Below are 21,814 nucleotides of genomic sequence, written 5' to 3' on the forward strand. Positions count from 1 at the left end.
ACTAATAAAATAAACAAAAAATTACAACTATATAAATTATATTTTACCATTTATTAGACATAAGAAATTCTATTAAAAAAAAAACTACAAATTTTTATTTTATGTAGTTATGTTATAGACATGACAGAAAATTTAAAATCATGTTATAGATAGAAAATTTTATATTTCTATCTGTACAATTACGAAATTTAATCTATGTGGTTGATATGTTTGTATGGGTCTCTTGTAACTCTAAAATTGTACGAAAATTATAACTCCAAACAAATTTTCATGAAATGATATAAAATAACCATTGTAATTACATGAATGACAATGAGCATACAAAAATTAAAAGATGGAGTCTTACTTTCAAAAAATAAAATTACTTTTAACTCCTTAAGTAGGGAGTTATTTCCAAGATTTTGAAAATTTCCAAGATTTTTAATAATACAGGCTGCAGTAATGAATCGGGCAGTTTAGCAACATTGGTTTTTTTTTTCAGAGATAGAATTGAGTAGTGATGAACTACTACTACTACTATTACTACTACTGCCATTTTGTAGGTTCCGGAAAATCATTTAGTTGCAATGGAGTGGAGAGCAAATGAAATTGTTTTACAAAATTGGTGATCATTTACATAATCGCTCTGCAAGAATTTCAAAAACATTATGTAACTGATTGCAATTGTGCTGTTCCATCGGCTCATGCTATCAAGTTTGAAGCTTTGAGGCCACTGGTTCTACACTAAAGAAAGGTATAAAACAGTAAAGGTGTAATGTAAAAACAGTATGTATATCCAAGCATATAGTAACTGTGAGAGAGGCAATTGAGCGAAGTCTGTGCCGGTCAGCAGATTGCCATTCTGTGTCATTCAGTTTGTCTGACCGCAGTATACAGCAAATTTTACACTACGACCTCAAACTTCACTAATACAAAATTCAAATAAGAATTACATATGTGATCATAACTATGAAAACAGAGTAAACTTCTTCCAGTAAATTTCTGTCAAACTTTACTGCAGATAATTAATGAAAGGAAAGACCTTGTTAACAGTACTGATGAGCAATGAGACTCATTTTCATTTTTCAAGATTTGATAACAAGCAAAATTTCCAATACTGGGCTTCCAAAAACCCTATAATTTCCCTAGAGATGCTGGAAAAAGTAATCATGACATTAGGAAGAGACCTACTGAATGTGTATGGCAGTCATCGACAAATCATCATTTTTGAAAAATTTCTCTTTTCAGTGACTTAAAATCAAAAATAGTAATTGCTTTCATGTCCGTCCAAATAAAATTAATAATTTACTCTTAATAAAGTTTTTAAACCCACTTGATTCACTGCTGCACCTATACATAAAAATATATAAATACACAGGCATCATTTGTAATTTTGAATGGCATCTGTATTTTGTGGGCTTGGCATTTCAGTATGCAGCCCACTGGGCTGGTCTAGTGATTAACTCATTGTTGCAAATTAGTTAACAGCTGATTTCGATACCAAAGGTTCTGAGGTTCAAATCCTAGTAAAGGTTAGTTATTTTTATACAGATTTGAATCTAGACAGTGGATACTGGTGTACTTTGGTGACTGGTGTTCAATTAACAAGACATCTCAGGAATAGTTAGACTGAGTCTGCAAAGACCTCATTTACATGTCATACATATTATCCTCATCTCATTGTGCTGTGGGAGGGGGTTATTTATTTATTAGTTTATTTATTATTAATATATTTATTATTTATTAGTTGAACAGATTTCAAGTACGCATATGAACAATTAAAAAAAAAATTGTTATTATTTCAGGAAAATGTCACTGAAAACTACAATTAAATTCACAGAATACAATATTTTCATTACATAATGGTAGCTTCTAGAAATAAAACTACAAAGAAATCAATCTAAAAAATACAAACCAGACCTCAACTTTTAAAATCATAAGCAACAATAATTTAACAGTCAGAAAATTTTAATCAACTTATTTATTAAATATTTGTGTTTTTTTCCTTTGGATGTAAAAATAAAAATAAATAATTAACTCTTATGATGAGAATGAATTTAAAAAAGTAACCATGCGATAATAATATCATGATAAATTATATAAAATTCAAGTGCAAATAACATACATAAAATTTATATACTATAAAAATAGTAATAAAATTAATGCAACAATAAAAAGTAATTAAAAAGTAATAATGATGGCAACAAAAATAATAATAAATCCATAAACATTACAAAACACTACAAAACTAAATACTATTTAATTTTTTTTATATAATAATTACTAAATTGTTAAAAAAAATAAAAAATATTCTTAAAACTACAACATTTTTAGAAATACAACTAAAATAAGAACTATAAAAAAAAATACAACAATTCAACAGATCAATAGTAAACGAAGTATGACTGCATAGCTAATAATTAAAAAAGTACAATCCAAATCAAATTTTATACTCAGTCTAAATATGCATGCGCGAACAAATGCATACAACATGCATTTAAAGATTACTACAAGTGATATATGAGACAGCAAACTTGAACATTGACAAATTATCTACCCTATTACAAGGTAAATAACATAATTTACACTTTTTCTTAGCATTATTTAAGCTTTCATACAATTTTATGCTTAATTAGAAATTCTTTCCATCAAGGTTATCAAAAATCTTTATTTTAAAATTTATTAAGTTATTTTTTTTTTAAATTTCTACAGTGAAAATATATTTAGGTGACCAGTTTATTTAGTGTATTTTTTTTTTAATAATAAAATTAAACATAATACTAGTATATCTAGTTAAAAATAATGTACATACAAAGAAATTCTGAAACAGTGTACTATTTTAAAAACCAAGCAAAAGCTATAACTTGAATGGAACAAACCCTAACTCAAATTGTACAAAAAAAATATCAGTATATTTAAAAATAATTGTATCCATAAAAAATCAAAGGAATGATTTAAGTAGCTAAAAATCGGGCTAAAGAATGCCCCTTAATGCCTGACAATTCGTTATTCCTGGAACATCTCAGAAGTAGCAACTGTAAACTGAAGGATATGAATAAAGGACAAAATGCCAATATCCAAAGCTACATTTAACAAACCAGTTCCTATAAAACACCAAAATTAATAAAGTTTTACATGCTTCATCGCATGTTATTGGCATTTATTATTAGCTAATAATTATAACATATGGTGCTACTTAGAATAAAAATGAGTGATTTAAACAGAAGTTTTCAACCCCTCACTGAGGTATATGACAAACAGGAAGTATCTAAAATATCTTAATAACTTTATTTAGCAATTGCTACAAATTACATCTACCTTCAGGTCAGCTAAAAAAAAAAAAAAAAACGTAATAGCAAAAAAGAAGATTATATAGCTGCAATGGAAAATTCTATAATTATGATACAAAAAAAAGGGATGGTAAATGACCAATGAATTCTAAGGAGTTGTGTGCTGCTGCTGCTAACTGTAATGAATTAACATCTTAATTATAAAACAGATCAACTGTAACTAAAATAGTGTGCACAATGATTTATATTGTGATATAATGCTTTTAAAGTTTTTTTAACAGCTATGCTCCAATAACAACTTAATAGTCTGAAAGGCCACAGTAATTAAATTAAATAACAAATAAACAGCAAGAAACAAGAACTAGAAAAAAGATAGTTTTTTTTATTATATTTTATAATTATAAAAGTGATGCAAAATGCAATTTACAAAATACTTAAAATACCAACTTTTAGACATCTTTTTAGCTGATAAGAAATTTAATATTTATTTACTAATAAATCAATATGTAATTTTTTAAATTTATCTATTTATCTTAACAACAGACTAATCTCTCAATTATTACATTAAAAATATTTATTTTGTATGACATGAGAAATGAATCTTTATAGCTTGAGAAAGATATGACAAGCCTGACTGGGATTCAAACCCAGAATTTTCTGGATAGAAAATGAAGTTACTACAGTTTCACGGAAGTTGTCATAACCATGAGAGGACAATAAAAAATACTGCTCATTTTAGTAGAAATTTGTAACGTATAAAAGGTACTAGAAGCTTAAAATCTAGACACATTAAAGGTACTAGATGCGTTAAAATCACCCACTAATTATGCATCACCTAACCACAACACAAAATATACTGAAATAAACAATTTGACATCCTAAATACATTTGAGTTAATTTTTCAAAAGATAATCAGTCTGTCAATCATACAGATGTAGCAACAGACATAAAATTTAGAATTATATCCTTTAGTTTTCCATTAAAAACTATGTATAAACTGTATATTAAAATAATACATGTATAAAAAATTGTACGCCGAAAGTTGAAGAACTATACACTTTTCTTTAAATTAATGATATTTTTGTCACTAAAACAAATAGTTTTTTGTCATCAATAAAAAATTAAAAAAAATAAAAACTATCTACTACAGTATTTTGAAGACAGAACTGAACAGCATGCTAAAACAAAATTTAAAACCAAAAAGTAACATTAATTAAAAAACATTAATAATGTTTACTATAAAACTACTTGTATATCAATTTTTTATTAAGTACAGAGAAAAAAAAAGTTAAAATATAAACCAAACAATCATAAATAAGTGTCTGGGGAATATAACATGCAAAAATAAATTATTTTCATTCTACATTAACATACATAAAAAATATTTTTCAGAATTATAGGATTTAAATTCAAATAAGACTACACGTTCAGATATAAGTAAAAAACAAAGAAATAAGTCATGTTTAAATTTTTTCCACACTGACGAATATTTTAAACTCTGTTCTGATATTTAAATTAAACAAAGAATAAAAATCTTAGAAAATAATAAATTCCAGTTGTTAGTTTTTCTATAACTATTAACAGAAAAATTAACTGAAAATCAAATTAACATGTTGTTTTCCCAATACAATGCTGTAGCATATTAATGAAACTACTGACGTAAGTACTTAGGGATAGAATTATTTCTTAGAACATTTAACCATTTCATTCACTGGATTTAACCCCACTGGACTTTATTTTGAGAAAAAATTATGAAGAAAACTTTCATATACTCCTAGAATTCAAACTGTGATTACCGGTTTCACAAAGAAGGATGGATTCTGTACTCTCAGCTAGTTAAAGTTTTAAGGAATAAAAATAATCACATAATCTGTTGTCTGAATGTTAACGATGTTAATTCCCAAAACTTTATATAAAATAAAAATGAGAATACAAATCTTAATTCTAATAAAACTATTTTTTATATAACAGGTACTATTCAAATTCCTTATAAAGTTACATTTTATTAATTTAGATCATTAGGATGGATAATATTCCAACGTTATAAAACTATAAAGTAGCAAACATTAATTCTGAGACAACTATGGACAGAGTTAGAAAAAAATAACAGAAAATATTACTGTTTGGTAAAATTAGTCGGCATTTCTTGATTTAATAGTGATTCCAACTGTGAAATTAAATTTTATTTTAACAATAAATAAGAAAAAAAAATGAATGTAAAACTGATCTAATATAATGAATTTGTAGAAATAAAAAATTCTCTAAATACTGAAATACACAAACTGAGATTTATAACCTACACTCAATGTTAAAATTTTTATAAAAACTTTAGAAAACAAACTGCAATAATTCTGAACAAGTAGGTTTCATTAATAACAGTAGTAAATAATAATATACTACAGTTTAAAATGTTTGATACTGTCCAGAAACTAGAAACCAATTATTCTAGTCTCATTTTATAAACTACTTTACACCTACATTACAGTCAATTTTTACAAAGAACAAAGGATGAACCTGAGTCATATTACATTATTAAAAAAAATTGTTTGTTTACAATAACCAGATATTCATTTCCAAATGTATATATATATTAATAAATTTAATATATGGAATAATAAATTTATTCCATAAATTTATTTATTGTAATTAATAAACCTATGGAATTCTTCAACATTATTTTAAATGACTGTGATTAAAAATCACAAATGAGTCAGCAAAAATCACAGTAAACATGGACAATATTATGTTTGACCTATTTATTTCACAGTATATATAGCTGATATAGCTATTTCTACAAGCTATTTATATATTACTGGTGATAAAAATTGTCCAAAAGAACATGCCCCAAAAAAGTAAATAAATTCTTAAATTAAAAGAAAAATTTTCATTAACCAAAAACATTTTCCTGGGTTTTATGAAACCTAGATCATCTGCAAATAAAAATTCAGTTTAAGAAAAAAGAAACACATAAAAAACCTAGTTACATATCTGGCAGCACCTCATGATTGAATTTTAGAATACTTTTCAAAGATATGGAGGTATGAAAGGATATGTTATTTTGTACCATTTACTATAACACTGCATCATGAGCAAGAGCAAAAAATACCTAGAACCTCATTGTTCAATAACATTCTTTGAGATTCTCAATTATTTGAGAACAAATTTTGCTTTTTAAACATGGTTAATATTTTAAATTTCATTCAGAAGCATCATACACAATTTTATCGAAAAATCAAATTATCATAAAACAAAACAAAAAAAAATTTACAATAAAGCATAATATAAACAATAATAGAATCAATAACATATCTAGCAATAAACAATTACAACAAAGTGATGTATGCTGATGTACATTTCACAAAAAGACTACCAAATATTTTCAGAAAAAAAGGTTGCTACTTGCTTCCAAAACAATAAACAAAATTCGGAAAATCATATAACACAATAAGAAACCAATCATACACTGATATGTTAAAGAGTTGACACAGATTTAAAAAAAGAGATTTTATAATAGTATATGAGCAAAAGTTGCATGATGCAAGGTGACATAGTAAAAATGTAGTAAACTTTATTCGATTATACATGGGGCAGACTGGATGAATATTCACTATTAAATAATAAGAACTACATACAATGAAATCAATGTTTGTGAATCTCTATACAAACTGGACATACATATAAAGATATTAAACACAATATGCAAAGTTCACACTCAGCATACAGAAGCCAAGATATTGTTCAATAATATGAAATTTACTAATTATCAAATTTGACAATAAATATCATTGATAAAAGAGAAGTATAATAGTGTGAAAAAAACTTCTAGAAGCACACTTACATGTACTTAGAAAGTTAACTAATTAAAATTTAATCAATATTCAAAATCTGGAAAAGTACTTTCATAGTATAAATACAATTACTTAAACCCAGTTAAAATTAGTGTTACATATCCAGTGATCCTTTTTGGAAACTGTAACTGGGAAAAAAAGAAAATAGTTGTGATATAATTAAGATTTCTGTTAAGGAAAAGATAACTGTAATGATTTTTTACTAATAAATAAGATGTTTCAATATCTGGAGAAACTACAAAACAAGTTAATGGGGTCAAATTAAAATTTCATATACAAAAGCCATATTATGAACGTGAAGAAAAATTTACCAAACATTAAACATGAAACTCCATTAACAGATAACAAATAGTTTATAATTACAGACTACAAAAAAGGATTTACCAGAATATATCAACACCCAAGGAATGTATGCTCAAACAGAACCTATGAATTCTTGTCTGTTACATTAAAATATTAGAAAAACAACACATCAATAGAATCCTGAACGAAGAGGAAAACATTTTTTATACACAATAAAATTAAATTAAGGTACATTTCTACTAATGATTTTCTAATTCTACTTTTGACAAAAGATCTAATAAAGATTCTACAGCAGTAAAAAACTATTATAAAGATGAAATTCCCTAAGAGCTATAACAGTAGTTATTTCTTTTTCAAAAATTTATTTTAAATCAGTCTGTCCATTAATATTTACCTCACTTCCACTTATACTTAAGGTGCTAATTCCAAAGATATTTTCAGAATGTTAAACCACCAGGATATGAGGTTACAACTTACCATTTGACTTAGAGTATTACTATTTTGCAGATTTTAAAAAACTGCATTAAATTTAACAATTAAAACAGTCAAGACGTATTTAATAAAACTTAACATTTTAGTTATAAGTAATAAATTTTGTCTTACAGCTTGCAGAAGTGAGAGGACATGAACCCCATTCAACATTTGTAGCTTGTAATCTAGATGAATTGAATACCAAACTAGGACCTTCTAATACGCATCCTACAAATCCTTGTCCAACACGTAAATCTATAGAGCCTTGTGTTGCTTTTAATAACCTTTCTGTTTCTTCCAATACTTCAGCATTGAATGTAGAGTTGGCTATAACCTATAAGAAAACAATTTTATAATAATTAAATTAGTAGAAAAAAATAACATTAAATAAAATATGTTATACGACTTAGTTTCAACACTGAACTGATATAAATTGAAAAACATCAATTGTAACAATCCCTTTTGGTTTCTTCTTACATAAGAAGAAAATGTCAAAATTGTAAATACTCTTGATACAATTTAGCACCAAAAAATCCTTCATCAATTAAACTAAATTATATCAAATATTTTCATATTTATAAAATATAAATTCTTGAAATGATAAACCTAACCAAACGCAAAGGTTTTTTAATGGCTTACTGCAAAATATTTTCAGTCTCTCTTGGGCAATCTTCAGTGACTAGTGCTGGTGATTTCTTTGTGCAAATGCAATTATTGTGGTTTTTGTTGATTAGGCTGACACCTACTTGGATCACTGTTAAAATGAGTTTGGATCTGAAATGTTTCTGTTCATTTAGTAAACTGTATATTTCTCTGTATTTCATAATATTAATCGCCATTAAGATTTAACATTAAATCTTAAGATTAACATTAAGTGGTATTTTTGTGAATTAATTTTTTTTTTGCATAGATTATACAGGTTCCTGGTGATGTCAGTGGATCTGTGGTTTGTGTCTACAAGAGAGTTAGCAAACATGACTATATATTGATATGGAAGGCTTTTTGGCATTCATTGTGTCATTGTTTGAAGCTGCACCTGTTCCTGTTTGACCAATCTAGAATGCTATGCAGTTAGAGAAGTTTAGTTTATATATTCCAGTTCTATTCATTGTGTTTGTTTGGTGATAAGTTTGCTATAATCAATACAACTTCCAGTAACATGTTTTTTTATTCAGACAATGAGGCAATTGAATTGCTTAATCTTCAGTAAATAAAAACATATATCATAGATTATATCTACTTACCTCAAAATCATATTGTCTTGGTTGGAATTTCTGATTCAAATTTAATTTTAATGCAAATTTAAACATGATATTTCAAATTTAAAAAAAAAAAAAAACTAAATATAGCAAATTTCAAACTCCATATTGTTCGACTACAATAAAATAAATTATTTAAGCTTATTTAATATTTTTCCCTTTATTTATTGTAAATTTTAGGGATATTTTTAAAATTACAATATAAATGTCATACGCTGTGGAACATTTTTAAACTGATGTTTTCAAACAGTGATATGCAAAGAATAAGATACTTTCAAAGCCTAATGATGAAAAAATCTGAATCATCTTGATGATGCAATGTAACATACAACATAAGACAAAAACTAAATTATTAAACACCCATAAAATTAAATAGAACAAATTCTTGACTTTTTATTTCCTTGTATGAAATACAGGAAGGACTGTGATTGTGAAAAATATCAGTTCCCAGATTTCAACGGAAATATCCATTTTCACCATCCCTGAATCCATTTTGACTAGTTTTGGCATAACGTCTGTAAGTACGTATGTATCTTGTATAACTCGAAAACGATTAGCCGTAGGATGTTGAAATTTTGGATTTAGGACTTTTGTAACATTTAGTTGTGCACCTCTCCTTTTGAATACAATCGACTGGACCAAAAGTGCCCAAAATCCAGATTTTTTTGGGAATTTTTTTTCTTAGCTGCAATAATAAGCCCTCATTGAGAGCTTTTCATTGATGTATCATAAGTGGTACTTAGTTGCATTGCTTCCAGAGTTATAGCCAAACAAAATTTTAATTAATGAAATATTTGGATTTAAGGGGAAGGCACATCGGTTTAAATCACACTACATCTCCCTTCTTTTTAACTTTTTTTTTTAATTTTATATATTAATTTATAAATAATTATCTCATTGTAAAAAAAAAATTATGATGAATAATAATTCAATAATAAAAAAAAATATGAAAAAATATTAGAAGTTTTTAATGAAATAATATTTGATGTACTTTTCATTTTAAAAAATGTGAAAATGTAATTTAATAGCATACTAGGAAGTCATGTGTTGTCCACATCAGATTTTTATTAAAAACTTTAAAAAATAATAAAATTAAAAATATATTTTCTTTTTATAAAACTTATTTTTTATTTCAATCTATTTTTCCAATTATCAGTCCCTTTATAATATGGTTACATAATTAAATTAGATTGCCCCTAGTGGCTTAGCCTGAAGTGTACAGTTATAGAACATTAAAACATTAAAATGAAGATTTTTACTTTTTATACAAGTCAACAAAAACCTTTTTTGTGTACCTGGAATCGTAGTTGGTGATTTTAACTAATTTTAGGGTGCTGAATTCAAAGATGCTATCAGAATTTGTAATTCTATACTAGCTGAATTGCTAGGCAATTCAGCTAGTATATGTGGAAATGATCAACAAAGAATAGGAAAACTAACTTCCAAAACCTTGCATTGTTTGTAAAGTGGTTTGCAAATTGATGGTTCCTTAAATTCAGCTAAATTCTTCTTTTTTATACCTTTACTTCCACAACGAGCTAACACTAGACCTGTTACTTCCATTAATTTCTTCCACCAAAATGGTAAAAAAAAAATAATTATAAAAAAATTTGATAAAACATTGAAACCTTTCATAAAACCTTTTTGGGACTGAAAATACCTTCAACATGAACAATTTCCACATAATTTGAAAGTAAGTTAGATAATTTTTTATAATGTTTCTTTCAATTCTTGTCTTTTTGATATTAGTCAGATTTTTAATTTCACTTAATAATGTGAGTAATGTGCATAAAAATATTCAATAAAGTTATATTTAATACATAAGTAAAAAGCTCTGATTTTAAAGATATAATATCAAGAAATCAGCTAACAGTATCTTCAGTTTTATGTTCATTCAATCAACCCATTAAAATGAATTCCTCTATATGTACACTTTCTTCAAAATCATTTATAATTTAAAATAAAAGGTTTTTGCAATAGAAGCCCTCATTTCTAAAAAGTTTAAAATGTAAGTAGAAACTATTGTTTGTGTATTTTTACGTTTCTAGCATTCTATTAATAGAAAATACTGTTATAGATTTTGATTAAAATTATTAAAATCTATTTTACTTTGATTGTAAGTTTATTGTTAACTGTTTTGTCAAGATTTTTGGAGTGAATTAATGCTTTACATTAGCTCAACTATATTGAAAGATTTTGTGAATCCTGATGTCAGGATCCATATATAGACAGACAGTAGACAGTATGTGGGAGTTAGTTAAATAGAAATAAGTGTGAATATGGGATGCGCAGACACTTGTTTGACTCGTATCTCTGTGAATATACTTTGGAGAAGTTGTCACCAGGGGAAAGACTTGTTCGACTAGGTACTGAATGACAAACATGCTTTCTGAGCACCAAAATAATACGTACAATTTATTATTATACTTCAGCTAAGTTAGGTTAAGGAGGATTGTTGAGTTGGAGAGCTCATCCAGTGTGGTTGTGTCTTTTTTGCTCTGCGTTCAAGTGCTTTTTCAGACTGGCTTTAAGGTTTTTTCTTTGGTTTGGATTATTGATTATTGATACTTGGTTGGTATGCTTGTGAAATTTTAAGTTTTGACTAACAGACTGACGAGATATAGTGATTTTTTGGTGATTTAATTTTTCCCCTAAGAAACAGTATATACTGGCTATGAAACAACTCAAAATTATTATGTCAAGAGACTTAAAAGTAGAGACTGGAATGTGACATCATTTATTGTGACAAACGACTTAGAAAATTTTTGAAGAATTACTCAGGTGAGCAAGTTAGTTTTTTTTCTAAGTGCTAGAGGTATTATAAAGGGGAACCTTTCTTCAATATATCCCTTCAACCTTTCCATCCCCACAAGTGAGTCCTCTTGGATCTAGGCAAATCACTGACCCCCCCAACTTTTTACCCCCTACATTTTTTATTAAAGGTTTGGGGGATACATTTTAGTGACCCCCAACTCCCCCTCAAAATAGCGAATAAAATTTATCATTTAACTTGGTTTTGAGTGCTTATTACGAATCTGATGGTACTTTTGCTCTGTGATTACCCAGGCAAGTGATAAATGTGGGAGAATCCTTTCAAACCCAGGAAGAGCCTTCCGCGTTCACTAGTTGGGAGAAGGGACCCAACATAGAAGCGTAGAGCTAATCTACCAGAAGTATTATCACTGCAGAGGATGGAAAGCAAGGTGACAGATCCAGTAATGGTTTTGGATGAACCAAAAGGACACTCTCATTAAAGAAAAGGCGAGATGATTGAAGGGAGCAGTGAGGATGATGTCACAGAGGGATCGGATTTGGATCACCTTCTAGAAGAAGTTAACAGAATGATAAAGTTGATAAAGTACAACCTGAACACAAAAAAGGAAGTAAAAGAGTTGGCATTTAAGATCTTTGATTTGGTCGTGGATGTAGAATTGGTGACAAAGTCTGTTATTATATGAAATAACGACACTGAAAATGAACAAGGGCAAAAATACACAAACAAAGCCGATTACGAAACTGGAGAGAATACAAAAGAAGTTAATGCAAGAGAAGATTGAGAAGGTTAGGTGACATTGGAAATTTGAAGGAGGTGATTAGAACCCAATGGGATAATTACATACTCAAGAAAGTCGCGATCTCAAGAGGCCTACGGAATATGGAAGAAGAGGTTTCCCGCATGTTTACGGCCACAAGGGGGTAATTGCAGGGCAGCCCTTATAAGGGGAACAACAAGAGACTCGCCCCGGATATAGGGAAGCGTTTGGACGCAGTAACACCAATTCCAGGGGTACTGTAGAGACTGAGGAAGAGTCTGGACTATGGCAAAGGAGGACACACCAGACCGGAGGCTGGGAATACAACTAAAGTCGTGTATGAAGTGCATTCAAATCAATGCAAATAAGAGAACGACGGTCCACCATCTGGTATAGAAAGCGGCACTGGATGGAGACGTAGACGTTTTGCTATTACGGAGCCAAATAACAGGTCTTCACTGAGGGCTGGATGGTGGATACCAACCGTGATATGCAGCGGTGAGAGAGATCTCTAACCAATATGCGATTTCAAAGTGGTGACTGGTAGAGGTTCGCGGCGGTGACGCTGACTTAATGTGTGTTAATTTGCGGATATATCTAACTATACTGCGAGGAGGAAAGGTTTGAGGGATTCCTGTAATACCTCGAAAATATAATACGAACAGCGGGAAGACCACTTGCCCTCTCCGGCGATTTCAATGGCGAGTTTTTCGATCTGTGGGGGTCGACTCGCCGAGGATATAAATTGGCGGCGCTATGCAGTGCATGGGATTTGGCAGCGCTCAATACTCCCACAGTAAGAACATTTATAGACAGAGGGTCCGGCTCCACCATAGACGAAACGATGATTACAGAGAAGCTTTTTTAGGGTGGTCACCTGGGGAGTGATGGAGGAAGAATTCACTAGTGATCACCTGACGATCCAGTTCGAACTCAATCTTGGAGATCCGACGGTGCTGAGAAAACGACATAATTGGAAGCCGTAGAACGCGCAGATTTCAGCTTTCTCGGTAATGTGATAACTAGGTTAGACACACTGCTCGACTGGAACCCGGATAGTTTTTTAAAAGTACAAACGGAAGTAAGTGACAGTTTGAGACCAAAGAAAACCAGGAACAGATGAAAGCTGCAGTGGTAGATATAATAACGACACTGCCGCTTAGCGTGTTAAGACACTGAATGCTTGAAGAAAATTACAAAGCGTGAGAAAACGTAACAAGGAAGAAACATAACAGGAGAAACGTAACAGGGCGTAAATGATATACGAGAATACTCGAAATAAGCTCTGTGCAGCTATCAAGACAGCTAAAAGAGAAGTTTGGAAGCAGCTGGCAGAGGACCTAAATGAAGACCCATGGGGGAAGGCGTACAGGATTTTAATGAAGAGGTTTGGTGCATCTCTCCCCTTACAATCCGAGAACAAACGATTAAGGCAATACGAGAGCTAGAGAATCAAAGCGCTTGGAAATAACAGGTGCAGAGGAACGAAGATTCAATATGGATGAATTCAGATGGGCTGTTCCCAGGATGAATACAAATAAGAGCCCAGACCAGTCGGAATGTCGGGTGCGTTCTTGAAACGGTTAGCGGGTAGACACCCATGACTTGTCCTTGAAGCCCCTAATAAGGCTTTAGACGCGGGACTTTTTCCGATATCTTGGAAACTAGGCAAGTTTGTATTGATTACAAAACCTTCGGCGGTGGTTCAAACCACATCCTATCGTCCCATCTGTCTGCTGTTCTGCTTAGGCAAGATTTATGAGCGTATGCTCGCCCAGAGAGTATGGTTGGAATTAGAAGAGATCGGGGGCCTATCCCAGTTTGGTTTTTTTAAGAGGCAAGTTTATTGTGGATGCTCTCAGACACGGTGAAATGGACCGAAGCATGTAGGTTGGGCACCTAGAGGGCCAGAAAGATTGGCGCAAAATTGCGGCAGTTATCGTGTCCGTAAGAAAGTGAAATATATATATATATATATATATAAACTTTTGAGCTGACGGTGGTTCTGAGGTCGGGGGGATGTGAAATGCGAGATACGTCGAAATTTTCCAGAAGCCGAATCATGGTACCCATTACAATAGGTAGGTTTCTTATGAAATATACCTAAAAAAAAGTGTTAGGGAGGATCAACCAATCGACCTTCTGGCAAGGGAAAGAGCTGAAAGGCATGCCGGGATAGCCGCGACTTTGGCGCGGAAGATGATTTTTGATGTCTGGCAAGAGCAGTGGTAGTCCAGCCACAAGGCTGCCTGGAAAAGGGGTGTGATCCCGGATTTAAGACAATGGTGCTCCATCAGTACCCAGAATGAGAGGAACAGTCGATTCGTGCTGAGATCGCCGACCTGACCTCAATGGTCCTTTTACCACATACAAGATCTACGGCGGCCCGTTGGAAGGCATTTGACAACTATGCAAAGTGCGTCCTAATGGCTAAGGATGTTGAGGACGAAGAAAAGGATATTAGTTCCGGGATTGGACAGCCCAGCTGCGAGGGTATTCCGTGGTGTGACCGGTTCTGATGAACAGCTGGGGACTCCAGGTGGTTTGCGTTACTCTGCAACTGCTACGGACAGGACCCGACAAAAGCTGGAGGCGGGGGGGGGGGTGTTAAGACCGCTGATCCATGGGGGAACTCCTTGGGGGAGATCCCCCATGGGGGATTGTTAAAATTAGGAATTTTAACTTTTCGAATTACTTATGTTTCATGCTCTAAATCAGAGGTCCAGAACATAATAACTAGTATTAATCTAAAACTACACATCTTAGGAATGATCGAACTGAGATTGTACAAAACTAACTTCATTTGCACTCGTACATATCATCCTCATTCATCCTCTGAAGTATTATTAATTACCGGAGGCTAAACAGGAAAAAGAAAGTAAAGTATTAATCTAAAAAACATTCCTAGATTTCCAATGTCGACTCAATAATTTATGTTTTTATTTTTACTCATTTTATGAGAAAATAATGTACTCATTTAGTTTTTAAAAACTGTATTGATTTAAAATAAAAACAAATAATTTTACCTCCAGTTTGACTATTCCGACATTTTTGTTCTTGACATGCGCATAAAGTTCTGAAGTACCTGAGTTAAAATCCGTTGTTTAACAAAATAGTTTGTAATGTAAAGCGTAGCTCAATCATTACTATCTGATGAATTATTTTTCTTTTTATTCTGTAACTGTGGTGTTTAAAAATTATGTTAACTACTTTTCCAAAAATTTAGAAAATAAAAAAATAGTAACAAATTCTCTACTAAACAACATTTAAGACTATTAGTCTTAAGGTTTTCGGCTATTAGTCGTTTCCATGGAAAAAATAATTGGTCGTCCATACCAATGCGGATCATAAATAAATTCACAACCGAATCCAATCTAAGCGTGTGACGATAACAAAAAAATTACAATATTTAATATCGTTAATCAACTATATTGTAAATGGTACGCACAGAGCAGTGCAGTTCAATCGGTTACTGTAATTAGCAGTTAAAATTACACAGATAGCGTTATTAAATACTCTCCCATTATCGTAATATTCCTTCCACCTATTCTGATTGCGAATTCAACCAACAGTATGTTTTTATGACAATTTCATACTCTTGACAGATGGGAAAAGTCCATAATAATATTTGATATATCTATTTTGACTTCATTCAAATTAAATGCACAAAATATCCAAAATTATTAACATAAATTACCAACTAATTATATTTAATAATCAACTAATAACTAGAAAATTGTAGAAGTTTATGAATTTACTTTTTTTATGTAGAAACACAGTTATTTATTAAAAATTAACATTCTAATAGTGACACCTTTACAGCTGAACTTAAAAAAAAAGAACTTTGTCTTGTACATAAGTTTTATTCTTAAACTTGCTTTGGATTAGTTGAAAAATAGTTTTGCTTTGAATTAGATGTCTTAGCTTGATGTTCTTTAAAATTTTATTTAAAATGGCACATAGAATCGGAATTAAACTTTCTTCTTGAGCTATATACTTAACAATGTTAGAAAATTTAAGCATCAAATTATTTTTTTTACAAATGTCAATCCTTTTAATGGGTCGGCAATATTCCTATACGTTATAAACACATTCCATATCTTGAGACCATCAATACTTAAATAATTCTTCCATTAATATTTCCATTAGAAATATTTAATTTTTTTTTTGCACTTCAGTCACTTCTCTATATAATTGTCAAATTATAGTTTACAGCCAACTACCTTTCTCGACCACGGTTTCTATAACTATTTATATTCTTTTCATATTTATTTTTCTTCAAATTTTTAATTAAAAAAATATGCATTACAAAATTATGTTGGAATAAAAAGTTATAGAATGAAAATTTGAACGCTTTATTTCATAAAATTAAGGAATAACTGACAGATATCATTTGAAAGGTCCAGGGGAAAAACATGTCAAGTGCAAAAATTCTCATTTTCTGTTGTTACTGTAATGTGGTGGCTTTACCTTTGTACTTTCTACCTAATATTTTATGCAAAAAATAGGAGAAGAACATGCCAAGTCCATCTGAAAAAGGGAACAAATGTGTCAAGTCCATTGCCTTCAGTAACACTGTGTTTAACTAATCAGTATTTACAGCTAAAATCAGCTGATAAGTGTTTACAATTGTATCTGTGTGGTGGGTTATTGTGAAAAAATGGAAGGTGATTCATTCAGAAATTCAGAAGAGCAGAGACTAACCTCCGTAAATAGTAAAAAACGAAAGTCATTTGGTAGAATAAGAGATGTACACAAAAACATGAGGTTACAATCTCATGAAACTGATAATTCTTGTACCTTGTAAATTAAAATGCTTTCATTTAATTAGTGCAGACAAAAGAGCACAAATAACTAGTCAAATTAACAATTTAAATACAAATGATGAGACTGATATTTATTTATGTGGACTCATAACCATAACACCTGACCAGTTCACAGACCCAGGGATCAAGAGACCAATCTCAGGCATGCATCATTCTCATATCGTGCATGGTTCATGGAAGACAATAAAGTGGAAGAAGTGACTGTGTAGGAATGCGTTTTTTTCGTTTCATAGCATTGGAAGAGGTAAGCTGATTTCTTGTTCAAATCTCTTACAGCTAAACATGTGAATAGAAAGGTTACGTGATGATGTAAAGGAGAAGATTCATGAACATATAATTTCACTTAAAGGTAGGGACTGAAGTCCTGACTTTAATGATTTAAAGTCACTAAACAGTCTAAAGAGATTCTACTAAAAACTAAATACCTGCAGAATTAAACATTTCAAAGGTTTTTAAAATGTTTCAAGAAAAATATCCTGAAATTCAGGAATCTTATGAAACTTATAGTTTGACTTTTAATTTGGATTTTAATATATCTTTCAGGTACCCAAGGACAGATACCTGTTCTACATGTGATATCATCGCAGATTTCTAAGGAAAAATCTGGAAAAGAAAGAAGAGCTGCATGGAGATATAAACAGACTCTATCAAGATAAGAAGCTTCATCTTTTAAAACGTGGTATAAAATTAAAAAATCCACCAAGAAGGAAAGCTGTAGACAAAACTACTACAAAGCACATAATATGAAACTACACAAGAAACTATCATCTACCAAACATAACAACCAACAACATTTACTATAAACGCCAGTTGTCTGTGTTTATGTTTCACATACATTTGCTTTCATCATCAGACTGTTACTTCTACTTCTATCCAGAGATACTTTGGAAGAAAGCTTCAGATGCGTTTGCCTCTATTGTTCATCGTTTTATTTACAATTTTTTACCTGAAAATATTAAAGGTTTTCTGCGATTCCTATGGTGGGAAAAATAAAAACAACAGTCATGAGGTTACTTCATCACACTGTTCACAATGAGCACCGATCTAAGAGTGAGCTGCTGGTTTCCTTTAAGGGAACATTCATATGAGTGTGACAAAAACTGTGGACTAATCCACAGTAATCCACAGAGTAATCATGAAGCAAAGATACCAGATGACTGGATAGATCATGCTTCTTGCAAAGTTAAACCTTCACCATTTAATTTATTTTAGTTAAGTAACCTCTGATAAAAACTGGACAAACTTTTTAGATGGATCACACCAGAAGAAGCTTCCATTTCCTGTCAGGAAAGTTAGAGCTGTTCAAGTAAGAGAAAATCATCCAGCATTATTGGACTACACAAGCTTGCCTTCAGCGGACCATGCATTACATCACCATTCATTATTAAAAGAGGGCCCATAGGAATAGCAGGGAAAGAAAAACGTCCCGGCTCATTCCTATGATGGTAAGTGTAAATATCATTACAACAAACTCAATACATTAACTATGCTGCCTATGTAATACTAAAACCTAAACTAAGTTGTTACTTTAATGTAATTGCACATAAGTTTATCCTCATTTTGTCTGCATCATTGTAAGAATTTTGCCAATAAAGCAAACTAATATGATCTCCAGATTTTAAAAATGTCTGTAACAATCCAATTGCAGCAATTCTATAATGAAAAAAATAGAAGTTGTAACATTATTACATTTTTAGTTACTTAAAATATTTAGGGAAAAACAGTTAAGTCAGGACACATTTTGTACAATAATTTAATAATGTATTTTTAATAAGCAGTAACAGAATTGGTATATAGTTTAACAACAAAACACAATACAATTTTGATATTTATTTTTTTAATCTTTGTTTTCTTTCTTCAGCAGAAATTTCCAGCTCTTTTGAACTTACGTAAATAATTTTAATGATGGTGAGTATAAAATTATATAAGAATTATTCCGTAACCATTTTTGGTTTAATCTTTGTAAAATTTTAAGAAGTGAATTTGAATTAATTTTTCAATTTCTTCAATTTCCTTTTGGCAATTTCGCTGCAATTGTTGGATCTTCATTTCTGTTTCAAGATCTAATTCTGTAACCTATATTTCCGCAATTCTTTATTGTATATTTCCTTCTGCGGTAATACCCAAGCATTGTTTGAGGTCTTCTATCTCTCTATGTTGTAATTTAGTATTCTTATAGGCACTGAAAAGTTTTGAATAGCTTTCTTCAAGCTCTACTTCAACTTGATCAACCTTTTGATAAAATTCTACATTAGAGTAGTATTTCTCTTCTTTTTTATTCAGTTTCTTTATCCTTCTTTTCACTTGTAATGCCAGCGATTTAATTTTTTTAATTTCATTTTCTAATCTTTTTTTTCCAGTTTCATAACTTTCCTGGGTTAATTTTAAAATGTTCGACTGGATTTGTAGCCCAGAAATATGTTTTTTCATTTCTGCTGCCTCAAATGCAAAGGTTTCTGAGCACTTAACTGCCGTGCTTATTGTTGGACAGAAATTACTGGCCATCAATATTTGCCGTTTATTTTCTTCAATCTGCTGTTTGGTTTCATTTATTTCTTTCTTAGTATGATCAATAACCTGAATTACAGATATAAGTAGTTCCTCAAGTTCCTCAAGTTCCTCAACATCCTCTTCAATTTTTTTATTCTTCTTTTTTCTCCTAAAGAAGGAAAATAGGTTGTACAGAGGCATACTTTTATTAAATTAAAAAAATTTTTAAGGTTTATAAGATTTTTAAAATATTTATTAAATCTCTTTCTACAGCTCACCACGATGGAATTTCAATAAATGTAAATATAATTTCAATAAGATTGAAACATAAAATTAACTACATTGCACGGCAACCAAAAAGGAAAATTTTAAATAAATTAACAAAAAAAAATTATTCATATGTTGTAGTTGGTCATAACATTTTTTCAGTTATAATTATAAAGTTTAAGATTTTTTCTAGTCATTTTCATTGGCTAACTCTAGTTTTGCACACATTTCATTAAGAAATTCTAATATAGATTTAATTTCATCAGATTCTAGGAAAAAAGATTTAATTATATATATGAGATTGTTTTCTCCAACCAGTTTTTTCCAGCTATTATCTGAGTGTGTATGTATAAGCAAATGCAATTACTGCTACCGGCTCGCCAGGCCTGAAAACAGCCCGGTAAACATGTAATCCGGAACAGACTCAGATCAACCACTCCTGAGACATGAGATTAATTGAAACTCTTCAAAGTATACTGGAATCCACAGTCTCTGTGCCCTGTGCCTTATAACTCTCAATATATATATATTTTTTTTTTTTTGGAAGACAGGCACCGACTGTTAGTTCATTCTGCTCTAGAAAAATATTGTACACCTTTCTTATTAGTTCAAGTTCCTTAATTCTGCCTTCGTTTGAAACATCTCACTAATATTTTTTTCACTAATTCTGTTAATTTTTTGATATTTGATATTAAAATATAATTCAAATTTTAGTGTTTCTACGTTTTATGTCTGCAGAGAATTTTTGACACTGAGCACAGACATAACACTTATGTTTGACACCTTCAGTTCTTGAATTTCCTTTTTTTAAATTTTTTAAAACTTTTTAAAAGACATTAATATTGGAGTATTCACTAGTTTCGTCTTCAATGTTTTAGTTTTGATCTCTTTCCAAGTAATTCACATTCAAATGAAAGATCCTAAAGTAATCTACATTTATTTTCGCGGGATGACAACATAAATGTTTTCATGTTTCATAGCACAATACTTGTTGAAAGGATTTTTTCACTTATTTTTTTTCTTCACTTTTTTTTTAAGTTAGCAGCCTGCCAATTTTTTCCCTCCAATTTTTTTTGTGTCCACATGCTGAACCCGTACTGATCAAGTAATCTTTTTTCGATACTCCCCAACATGAAGTCTTATTCTTTAAGGCTTTGGGGGTTGGTGTTCCCATGGGCGTAGTCTCTGCAGCTTTTCTTCCCACTACACACAGGACTGCAGAACACTTTGCACTATACACATTCATTACACCAAGAACACTATACAAATTACAACATATATCCAAACGCAACTGCACAACATCTTACACTATTTTTTTTTTTTTTACATTTACATTCTGTGGTGTTGCGACATCTTACGAAACGCAACCATAACCCAAGGTGGAAACTATCGTGCTGATGGGTGATTGGCTTTAAGTAGTGAATCTCGAATGATGTCCTCTGAGCACCTGGCGAACCCAGTTGTATTTAACTCCAACACCAGTATGCGTGCGAGTAGTCTGTTATATTGCCAGTATCGTAGGGCCAAAATTACTATTCCACAGTAAAA

At 30.6% G+C, this 21,814-nt stretch overlaps 1 protein-coding gene across 2 annotated transcripts in view; it reads right to left on the reverse strand.

Annotated features, from left to right (window-relative positions):
* The window catches only part of crb (cell polarity complex component crumbs), a 332,998-nt gene that overhangs the window by 112,562 nt on the left and 198,622 nt on the right, over positions 1-21,814 (reverse strand). For both annotated transcript variants that reach the window (XM_075371826.1, XM_075371827.1), the window contains exon 3: positions 8,024-8,225. In XM_075371826.1, coding sequence (XP_075227941.1) covers positions 8,024-8,225 — 202 coding nt within the window. The remainder of the gene's footprint in view (positions 1-8,023; positions 8,226-21,814) is intronic.

Source organism: Lycorma delicatula, chromosome 7, assembly GCF_047948215.1.
Source record: "Lycorma delicatula isolate Av1 chromosome 7, ASM4794821v1, whole genome shotgun sequence".
Lineage (NCBI taxonomy): Eukaryota > Metazoa > Arthropoda > Insecta > Hemiptera > Fulgoridae > Lycorma > Lycorma delicatula.